Here is an 11,530-nt window from a genome sequence, read left to right as displayed (position 1 = left end):
TGGGAGGGCTCTGTGCCCGGAACCTCTTAAGAGATATTTGGATAGAAACCAAATCATAATTTAAAAAATAATTTTATTATATACAAAATAAATACATAAAATATTTTATTTTAATTTTCAGAAAAGTTCTTTTAAAAACCAATTTTTATGCTATCCAAATAAGTTAAAAAACAAATCATATTGGGCTTCGTTTTTCTAGGCTTCTGGTGCTCAATGTTTGATTACTTAAAAAAAATCAACAAACAAAAAAATTACTCTAAAATTAATTAATTTCTGTAACAAAATGTGTGGCTCGGAGTTTTGTACATTATCACAGGATAAATGACTGACAAATCAAAAGGAGAATTATACATTAGAGGCTAACCAAAAAAAAAAAAAAGTCAAGCGAATTGCATCAACTTGGGAGCAAACCTAAGTAATCTATCCAAAGCGTGAGGCGTAAATTTCCTCGCAAACAAATGGCACACATCCGTCTTCTTCCCATTATACTCACAAACACTCCCATGTCTCATCCTCTCCAAGAACTCGTTTGTTATATCCATCCTCGTAAACCTCGCAGGGTGGGGCCCACCCTTTGACCAGTCAACCCAGGTCAGTGTCCTGTTGGAGTTGTTCTCCCAGAACATGATGCTCACCAACGTAGGCAGGTAGTGTTCATCACCATAACAGGAGCCCTTACAGTGCTTCTTGAACACTGGGAAGTATGTCTGGTCTGAGACTATCTCGAGGGCTAGGGCTCGCTCTATTTGGAACCACTGAGAGCCCTTCCTCCATTGGCTTAACTTGATTTGCGGCTTCATCTTGGGACGGTAGCGTCCACGGCCGACAGGACCTGGCATGTCGTAGGCTTCCACGAAGTTTTCTGAGGAGTTGACAAGGTAGTTGTAGATGGTGGAGAAGTTGAACAGTGGAATGCATGATTCTGAGAGGAGAACGAATCTTTGGTTTGAGAAGTCCAGCAGTGCCTTGGCCAGTAGGCGTCTCTCTGCCTCTATCATGTTCATATCGCCCCACCTCACTATCTGCATGTTCAGAACCCAAAAATGCAAGGGTCAAAAAAAAGAAAATATATATGTTTTTGTTTAACATAGATTGGTTGATGCATGTTAGAGACAATGTCGGAGGGAAGGAAGGAATTGAGAAATAGTTGAAGGAGAGAATGTGGAAAAGTAGGCTTTGGAAGGGGAAGGAACCGGATTCTGTCTTGGGCTTGGAAAAGGAGTGGAATCAAAGAAAAGTATGCAACCGAAATATATTGATTGCCAGGCAACCTTAAATTACAAGACACGAAAATACGATAATTTATGTTTGGTTGCGAACATTCCATACGTATTAGGTTGGATGAATAGTACAGTTCCATTTTAACCCTTTTTCAAGCACCCCTTGACAAGCATACATATTAAATGAACTATTGCTTTTGATCTCCATGTTATTAACTAATTAATTACTTTCAAATATGGTGCTCATGTTAACAAGCTGAGAAATTTGACCTTAACCTATGCATATAACATATAGACAAATAAGATTAATATAAAAAATAATTATACATATATATATATATTTATATATTAGAAATGCTCAATTGCAGGCTTTGGCAATATAACATTTATATAAGTGTGCACACATCAAAACCCTATTTCACAAGCAATTCTCTATTCCAGACAGGTTTATATAGACAGAGCTTAACTGACTCGGCAAACTTTTTCCCCTTTTTTGGGTAATTAACAAGAGCTGGAAGCGAAATATAATGTTTAATATATAAGCACATATATATATATATATATATATATTTCATAAGCAGAATTCCAGAAAAGAGCATACAAGAGGAGAGAAGCATGTGAATAACGAATATATATAAAATAGTCGGTGATGATCAATCTTAAATGGAAAGTCAAAGCAAATTCGTTATAATAGAATCAGATCAGAGATGCATGAAAAGGGACAAATCGTAAAAGACAACCATTGATATGCAATTGTAATATCAATATTGGTTGTAGCGGCGGTATTGTCTTTACATTGTGTACAAATTATAATTTGGGAATATAGCTAGAATCAGCTGCTCACGTCCATACTAATAATAGCGCGTACTAGCTCTTTGAAACCTACACGACATGGTCAGTCAAATCACACAAAATCGACCTTTGTCAAAGCCCATTTCTATTGTACATATGTTAAACTAGGTGTTTCATCATGCGGCGTAACGTGTTTTTGACAGATACAGATAGATCGATCTAAAAATCAATCTGTTTCTTTAATTTGTGAACACTGTCTAATGCGCTCTGAATTACCCCCTAAAGTTAACGAACGTCGATCACATTGACAAATTAATGGTAACATCCCAAAAATATCCCTCCTCAAAATCTCTTTGTTTGGAGAATATAATCACTTAATAATTATCACACTTTGAGTATAACATCAGAAAAGAAAAGCTAGTCCTATGTTATGAATTATGATGCTTGCGATCCAATATTACAATCTAATTAACGACTTAGCACTGGAGCTTAATTTCTAGCTTTTTTTTTTAAAAAAAGCCCACAGTTGCGGACATTCAATGAACGCAAAAAAGAAAAACAAAAACAGTACACAGGAAATGTATATATATGCCAATCAAATAAATATAAATTAAACATACTAATTACCTTGCTTGGTATTGCCCGGCCATGGAAGACTGAAGTTTCTGGAAGTGTTTGATTGAAAGATGGAGGGTAATGTACATATATAGAATACAAGTCTTTATCGACTCCTTTGAAGAATTTCTCCCAAAAAGGAGCCATCGCAAGAGGACCTTTCGTCAGAAACATGAATGCAACTTTTGGTGTCTGATCGAATGGAGCTTCCTCAACCATTGGAGCCACAGAAGCTCTCCAAAACAGCTCTTCTTCGCTCATACCATGCATTGCCTCCGGAGGTTTCAAGAAATCTTTCAGACCTTTTCGGGTTAAGGTTACTGTTTTTGTCTGATTCTGACGATCATGAACATCTAACGACGTCGTCAAAGGTTCTGTCTTTGTCCGATTTGAGGAAGAAATATTAATGATGGTCGAGACTGTTGGATTTGGAGGCGAGTACGGTGACAATTGTTTTAATCCAATGGATGGGGTAAAGAACTGTTGGATTTGAAAGTTGAGAGAGAGGTCTTTGAGGTGCAAAGAGAGAGCGATTCCGATGAGTAAACCAGAGGCAACGACGAGAAAGAGAGAGAAAAGAGTAAGGAGATAATGCAAGTGAAGAATATTGATAACTTTCAGAAATGATGATGCAGAGAAACGCTCAGGCTTCATCGGAACAGGCAGAAGGAGAAGAAAGACAAGAACTTACAGAGACGCGAAGGGAGGCCAAAGGACGACGATTGGTATGTGTTGTGCTTGCGTGGGATGGCGTTATATAAACAACAATAATTAAGTCATTATTATGATCATCCTAGTATAATTAGAGTTCTGTATTTTATTTAGAGTACGATATCTTTTTTCTTTTTTTTGAGAATTCATTTACTTTAAGATTTTAAATTGGAATTTTGAGAAAGAATTTTAATTTTTATGTTATTCAGATTTACCTTTTTATTTAGATATGTCTTTTAATTTGAACGTTTAATGAAGTTTATTTTATCATTAAGATTATAATAATATTTTAATTAAGATTAGAATATACCACCCTATAAATAAGTTCTAGCATAAGTTATACTACCTCCGGTCCTTAATATAAGACCATGTCTGACTTTTATTTTGGTTCTAAATATAAGACCCAAATTCATTTTGTCTCTTATATTTATACATTTTTTTCCAAAGTAACCCCTCTAACAATGATAGTTCTAGTCAATACACTTAATTAGTAAGGATATTTTAGGAAAAACAACACCTATTTATGACAAATAACTAACTCAACTTATTTTCTTAATCTCCTCAAATTAGTCAACTGGCTCTTATAATTAGAACCGAAAATAGTATGTATTTGAAATATTTTAAATGAAGGTATTGACTTGAAAAAATTAAATTAATTTTTCTTTTTATCGCCATATTCAAACCTAAGACTTCATCCAAGCATGACACATTTTATGTCAGGCAATACATAAAGCAACTCCCCACGGAATAATAAAAAACAAGACGTGGGATCTACTCGTCAAGTGCTCCCACATGAGGCGCAACTTTTCATGGACACAAAATTTTAACTTTATGGATAAAGTTCGATCATAAAATCACATACTGGTCTTATTTATAAGTTTTAAGTTTAAAAAGATATATGATTCGTTTTATAAGCTTCAATTTGAATTTATCTTAACATATAATATATTTTTATCAATATTGTCCTTAATTATTTTTCTCCTATCACATTTTCTCACATATTCTTTTTTATTTTTTCTCATTTATTGTAAGGGATATTTGCAAATAAAAGTATATTTCTAATCTATTTATTATTTTAACTAATTTTAAATAATTATTTATTATTTATAAATGATTTTTTGTTGCCTAGAGTATTCTCCCATTCGAATAGTAAGAGACTAATTTTTCGGGATACTGTCAAAGGCCGTAGCGGCGACTCGTACCAACAGTATTTTTTTTCATACACATTGCTCCAAAAATTGAACCAAAGACATAATTTTTAAGATGCCTATGTTCTTTTTACTTGGATCAATATTTATTGGTTTATAAATGAGTTATTTGATTGCCATAATAAGAACTGACAGTAATCATCTTGGCCGCAGGGGAGTCCATCCGGAGCAAACGGCTTGGATCATCACGCGCCAAGAAAAAGCACGAGATGAGTCGGCTGGCTTGTTTCCCAGTAGACCATGATTTTATGGGTATGGGCCTCCCTAAATGGGCTAGCCTAATAGCCTTATCATATTTTTCCTATTCTAATTTCTTTTGGTATAAAAGAGTTTTTTATTCTAATTTTAATGCACTATTTTTTTTTTAATTTTTTATTTACTAGTCTTTGAAACATGTACTAATAATGCAATGAGAAGTCATTTAAAAAATTAGTAGTCCACTAAAGTTAATATTTTAAAGGGTTAAGAGGTAAACAATTAACATGCATGTATCATGAAAAAAAATTGAATTTGACATTTCCCAAATTGAGAAGCAAAAAATATATTTTATCTAGGAAGAACTGGAACAAGGAATATAATCATATATGCATTTTGAGATTTTCACCCCCCTCCTTTTCTTTTAATTATTTACTTATTTGCTAAAAATGTAATAAATGTGCAATATTTCTGCCAACACGGTAATAAATGTGCTTTTAAGTAAATTAGTCGGTTCAGAAAGCACTTAATTTAATTTATTGTTTATCAATTTAACCATGTTTTTTTTTTACAGTGGAGGAAAAATGACAGCGCTGTTATCATAGAGAACCAAAGATTTGAGTAAATTATTTGACATTTGGTGTAGGATAGGTAGTTTTCTGCAAAGGAATAGTATCAACACTACTACATCTAATGTTAATAAAATCTATTTATTAGATATAAATGATGAATAACACGGTTTATTGTCTGAGACTCTTTTTTTATTTTGCCAACAGAGACTTAATTATGCTTAGTCAAATCTAAATCGAGAACATAATGTTAATTTATTTATAAAGCAGAAGGGAATAATGAATTAGAGCACAGGGGGAGGAAAGAGAAAGAAAGGTTACGTGAAGCAGAAACATAGGAGACAGTAGAGACACACAGATGCTGTGATCGATTCAATAATGTTGTTAATTATATTATACTACCTTCTATTTTTAATATAGCATTATATTGACTAATTTGGAGAGATTAATAAAGTTATTAAATTATTTTAAAATATTTATATTTATCATTTTTATCCAAACTAATTTGCTTCACTCATAAATTAATATATAATCTATTGATACATATAAATATTTTAGAGTGATCATGTAATATATACTCTAATTAAGTAATTTAGTAATTTTTTTAATCTTTTTAAATTAGTCAACTGGGTCTTTAACAAAAAATAAAATTCAAATGGGTTTTATATTAATAATTGAAGGTGGCAGTTGTTATCATTCCCCTTCTTAACCATAGCATGAATTATTCATGCCTGGACCATGGTCATCAAAACCAAAACCCAATTCACTAACACCTTATCATCACGCCAATCCTCACATTCAAATCCAAATCCCCCTTCACTGGGTTTTCTTCCCGCTGTAAGAAAGAGTATGAGGGGGAGGAATTAATAGTTTTAACCATGTCTGTTACTTTTGGCAAACTTGTCGTAAATCTCAAAAGTTGACTTGTAAACTATGGGCCAGGATTTGTAATTTTCTCAATTAACTAACTATTTGACTACATGAGAGGCAACGTTGTACCCTCTTTTAACTTTAGGGTGCCCAGTGTGTCTTTTGAAAGGAAAAAAAGGGTCCCGAGGCAAAATTAGACTTTAATTTGTTCATTCATCAACTTGGTTTACATAATTGTTTTCGTATGGGTAATTTGATTGTCAAGAAAAAGGTCCCAACATTTAATTTTAAAAATCATATGAAAATCATCGTTATGCCATGTTCCAAGATTCTACGGGACAGTCTGAAAAAGGGGCAGCCTATCACATCAAATGGTGTCAAAGGGCCAAAAATCACAACGAGTGAACGACACAAAGGCCAATGATGTACAAAATGATCATGCCAATTTGAGGAACCTGAGCCAAACAAAACACAAACGAATTTGCAAAATCTTGTTCAATTTGCATTAAATGACAGTGTTGATCTTATTCTCTCAAATATACAAATAAATCTTAATCAATCTCAGAGCACAGGGGCAACAAGTACAACCTGCAAATTCAATTAATAACATGGATCACTCATACCAACCATGTTCAGAATTGTGAAGAATTAAGGCCGAGAAGAATAGGTGCAATCTGCAGCAAAGGACGAAGAGCATCTGACATAAACTTCCTACCAAAAAGAAAGCACATAGAGGTGGAAGAAGCATTACTGGAATTGAGTCTATGAGGAGCAGTGCAGTTAAACCTTATATCGTTCAGGAACTCAAGTGAGATCGAGGCTCTTCCAAATCTCCCAGGGTGTGGCCCAGCCTTGGACCAATCGACCCAAGTGATGGATCTGTTCGAGTTCTCAAGTGAGCAACACTTACTGATCAACGTAGGGATATAATGCTCATCAGAATAACATGGAGGACGACACAGCTCATTGAAAATGGGATAGTAGCTGGTGTCAGATACTGTCTCAATGGCCATTTTTCTATTCATCTCGAACCACTGGGACCCTTTACGCCAATCAGAAATTGTTATTGTGGGTGCCATCTTTGGATTGTATCTGCCTCGCCCAGTTGTTCTTGGATCATCATACGAGGCTACGAAGCCCTGATTCGCGTTAACTAAGAAGTTGTATATTGTGGTGAAGTTGAATAGAGGAATGCAGGTCTCTGAAAGTAACACAAATCTCTCGTTGTAGAAGTCAAGAAGAGCGTTGGCTAAGAGGCGTCTCTCTGCATCTATCATCGAAGCTTGTCCCCATTTTACTGTCTGTAATCAACGCGAAAAGAAATATTAGGAACAAGTTTGAAGTAGGTTCTGGCTATGTCTTCATAATTTATATTTAAGGAGATGTTTTGTCTAGGTGAAGAGCAAGAGTTGGAACTTGCCTTGCTTGGAATTCTTGTTCTGTAGAAGACAGAATCCACAGGCACTGTCCAATTGAACAGAGGATGAGTATGAACATATATGGTGTAGAGCCCTTGGTGTCCTTGGAAGAACGTCTCCCACAAGGGGGAAAGATGAAGAGGTCCCTTGGTCAGGAACATGAAAGCAATCTTAGGAGCATGCTCACCCTGGAATTTCTTCCTTCTAGGAACCATTAGAGCTCGCCAGAACAACTCTTCATCATCCATACTGTGCATGAGAGGCTGCTGGGTATATAATGCAGATCCACTCACACTTGGCTGAATCCACGGCTGCGGCGGTGGCGGTTCCAGCAGCCTTGGTGGTGACGAAAGGCAAAGTTCTTGTAGGTTGAATGAGAAGCTTTTGTAGTAAACACTGACTGTGACACCTAATGACAATCCTATTACAAAGAAAAAAAAACGAAGAAGATGGATAAACGTTAACTTGGAGCCTAAAAGCTGGGCGACTAATGGAGGGTTCTTCAGTTCATTTCCCATCATGAAAGGAGTGATAGGAAGAACCAGAAGGCGTTTAAACAAGATGGGACAAAATGGCCTATTTGTATTAGGATTTAAAACCACCAATTTCGCTTTGGATGGAAAGAGAGACTCACAGCGGAAATTGAGAGAGCATGCATGTGTTCAACTGGGAAAATTTGAGTCCCGTCAGAGTCTCTTGAGCATCACGGAAACTCTAGATGCTGGTCAAATCCTTCACCCTCTCATTATTAGCATAGTTAAAGCTAAATCCTCTGTTAATCTAAGTCAATATTGACGTCTTGTTCCATGTGCAGGTGGAATAATACTTGTTCTATCATAAATTATGAACAATTAACTGAAAGATGAAGTGTGCATGAAGATGGTAATCTGCCAACGAAATTACTTGTGCCACTGGGTCAGCAGGAATCTGGCCTCTCTCGTTGACTCTTCCATTTTACTCTTCCACGGCAATAAAATGATTTTAAGGGGAATGCAAAACAATAATCAGGCGTGATTAGAGGGAAGTTAGGAAGCAAAGCACATCTTGCTTCCTCCTAAAGGATACACGTGTACGAGTATACTAGGAAAAAAAATAACCTTATGAGTTAGAACTCAGAAATAGGAGCCTAACAAATAGACTAGTGGCAAGTTGACGCTGGATTGTAGTACCTTCTCTATACTTCGGCGACTTTTTTTATCTTTCAACGATTTGATGATTACTGTACTTGACTCTAGGCCCACACTCTTCAGAAATTGCCTAAGTGTGATTGACGGAGGAGAATAAGAAAAGATGGCTTAGAAGAGTCAAATCCAGTCTAGTGCGTTGGATGAAAAAATAGAAGAGACCTTTGGAGGCCAAACCCTAGCTCTCCAACTGATATAGCTGCTCTGCTTCTGTTTTCTGTAGTTTTCTGGACCTTGGTCATTTGGTAAACAGGTTATGTCTATTTCTATTCCAATGACTAGATTTTCAAGACAAGACTCCAAATCTGTGCTGTATATAAATTTCAGCTAGGGATATTAGCCTGTTCAACAGCCTGTCGGATTTTTGCTCTCAAATGTGCAAAACACTAACCCATCAAAAAGCCGATTAACAATAAGCACCATCTAATTCATGAGGGCCAACGTTTGCATGCAACTGTGCTAGTTTATTGGCCTCTATTTCCAGTGGCATTATTTATCGATCAACCATGCTTGAATTCTAGTATCATGAACGGCCTGTTAAACTAGTGACTTTTAACTCAAACTTCAGCCTATCCCACCACCCAAACAGCATGTGCTTTCGTATAAAAAGTAATACAAGTATATAATATTTATCAGTAGCAAAGCAAGCGAAAACTATATGTGTGTGTGTGACTTTCTCCTTCAGAATGTAAGCAAAAATATGGGAAGATTTCCTGAGAAATTCGCTGCAGCGCGGCATGCTTGGCTACAACATCTGTGTAAGGTCAAATGCGAGAGACAAAAAGCATGGAGCTCACAACATGAACATTGATTCATCTCAGCAAGGGACGTCCATGAATCGATTTTTTGACTTCTTTTCTCTTTACGGACTGCATTACCTGATGTGTCGGATCTCCAATACACTGCCACAAACAATAACAAGAGTTGAAACCATTTCAGGAATGCATAGGACAAAATTTTATATTCACTTCTTGCAATCGTCGAATAAACGGTAACAAGAAATTATAAAAGGAACGTCTGCATCCTCTTCACTGAAATAACTAAACTTCCAAGACTGCCCGCAAGTGCTCTGTTGCAAGCGCTTGGAATATTCAGATCCTCGTCAAGATCCTTGTTAGTAAACAGCTCCCTGATCTCAGAAACTTCTTCTGACATGTACACAAGTAGATTCAACAATCCTTCGCCAACTCGGGTTCTAAAGGTGTCACCTTGGGAAACATTTTTTAGCGTCTGAAATAGAACCCAACTGTCTCTGGAATTAAGAAAATTCTGCAAAACTCAGGGGCATATGGAAGTAAATGATCTTGGATCTTTCGCAGTGAACCCGGGAAGGAGCCTTCCCCCGCATTAAAGATTTTTAAATCCGAGCTCTCTAAATTCTCGACCAAACCCCATCAACGTCTGGCTTTTTTCATTTGATCAAATATGATGAAGAAAGCAAGGTGGGCATTTGGATTCACTGTGAACTCACTACAAAATTCATTGGTGATGACGGAGTAACGAAATGCTACTCAAGTAGAGCGTATTTTGTTAGGCAAGTTTAACTCTTCCATTTCATTTGATCGCCTTATTATTATCATCAATCATTATTTGTCAACCATGATCTGGAGCCCTTTATTGACTTAAAACAATTAGAGTTTGTTGCGCAAAGGGATGAATACTGCCCCATATCTGCTTCAAGCTTACAACATTGACGTTTATCATCGTGAATTTATTGGCCTCACGAGGTGCCATACACAACAGACTTGAACCAAATGGTGGGGATAGAATTGTGTATACCATGAGGTCGTGGGCTTACTTGGTCCCCACCATATATATGGTGGGGATAGAATTAGTAATGGAAAAATTACAAATGAAGAGCCCCAAATATATAAAATTGCAATCTGGGACCTTGAATTTAGAAAATAGCAAATAAAGACCCAGTCTTACTTTTGCAAATATAAAATGTTTTGAAATGTCTGAAATGCCTCTCAGCCAAATGACAAGTTGACTATGAGAAATAATAATTTTATCTTGACGAATGATAACTTTAGTAGATCAAATCACAACTTAGTCGAGGGTATACCAAGTAACGAGTCGACTATGGGAAATAATAAGTTTACTTTAACAAATGACAACTTCAGTAAACCAAATTACAATTTAACTGAGAGGCATTTAAGACATTTTACCCATATTTCATATTTACAAAAGTAGAACCGGATTCTTATTTGTTATTTTTCAAATTCAGTGTCCTAAATCATAATTTTACATATTTAGGGGTTTTTATTTGTAATTTTTTCTTAGTTAATTGCTAACTTGACTGACAAATTTTATATATTGGATCTGACTCGCGACCTCTCAAAAACATCCATGACCCAATTTAATGACTACCGCTCGATTCTTAGTGGATCGACGAACGAGTTCATATATACCTTATTTCTTTTAAGTTTTAACTAACTTATCCGAGACTGCTAAGAAAGGTCACTCCAATGGACTCAACCATGACTTCCAACCAGAAAATCCTTCAATCACTGTTTGTATTCTTTTTTTTTTTTTTAAGTACTGTTTGTATTCTAATCTTATATTTCTGGCTTACATACATTTACTTTTATCATGGAGTTCATTTCATATATATTGTCACATGACCTGTGGTGAGATAATTAAGGACCAAAGTTTACAGGCTTCACGAGAGCTACAATACCAAACAGACATGAACCTAATGGTGGTGAAGGAATCACGTGCGTTCCATGGGGCTTACTTAGTTCCCAC

The 11,530-nt window shown here is 35.9% G+C and overlaps 2 protein-coding genes across 2 annotated transcripts; both read right to left on the bottom strand.

Annotated features, from left to right (window-relative positions):
* Positions 1-380: 380 nt before the first annotated feature.
* Positions 381-3,281, bottom strand: LOC114748697 (glycosyltransferase BC10-like). The gene is made up of 2 exons (XM_028937148.1): positions 2,640-3,281; positions 381-1,022 (listed from the first exon to the last, which is right to left on the bottom strand). Exons 1-2 carry the CDS (start codon positions 3,279-3,281, stop codon positions 381-383), a joined length of 1,284 nt encoding a protein of 427 aa, XP_028792981.1.
* Positions 3,282-6,812: 3,531 nt separating this feature from the next.
* Positions 6,813-8,116, bottom strand: LOC114748666 (glycosyltransferase BC10-like). Its single transcript, XM_028937115.1, has 2 exons — positions 7,597-8,116; positions 6,813-7,477 (listed from the first exon to the last, which is right to left on the bottom strand). Exons 1-2 carry the CDS (start codon positions 8,114-8,116, stop codon positions 6,813-6,815), a joined length of 1,185 nt encoding a protein of 394 aa, XP_028792948.1.
* Positions 8,117-11,530: the final 3,414 nt, after the last annotated feature.

The sequence above is a fragment of the Neltuma alba genome, unplaced genomic scaffold (genome assembly GCF_004799145.2).
Source record: "Neltuma alba isolate B1F8T4 unplaced genomic scaffold, ASM479914v2 tig00000931_pilon, whole genome shotgun sequence".
In the NCBI taxonomy this organism is placed as follows: domain Eukaryota; kingdom Viridiplantae; phylum Streptophyta; class Magnoliopsida; order Fabales; family Fabaceae; genus Neltuma; species Neltuma alba.
The sequence above is the reverse complement of the archived record's forward strand: the minus strand, read 5'-3'. Positions and strand labels throughout refer to the sequence as shown.

Bases quoted from the DNA above. Each gene is read 5' to 3' on its own strand.
- LOC114748697 (XM_028937148.1), bottom strand. From the start codon at position 3,281: ATGAAGCCTGAGCGTTTCTCTGCATCATCATTTCTGAAAGTTATCAAT. The intron at 1,023-2,639 runs GTAATTAGTATG...CTGAACATGCAG, and splicing joins GCCGGGCAATACCAAGCAAG to ATAGTGAGGTGGGGCGATAT.
- LOC114748666 (XM_028937115.1), bottom strand. From the start codon at position 8,116: ATGGGAAATGAACTGAAGAACCCTCCATTAGTCGCCCAGCTTTTAGGC. The intron at 7,478-7,596 runs GTTCCAACTCTT...GATTACAGACAG, and splicing joins AAGAATTCCAAGCAAGGCAA to TAAAATGGGGACAAGCTTCG.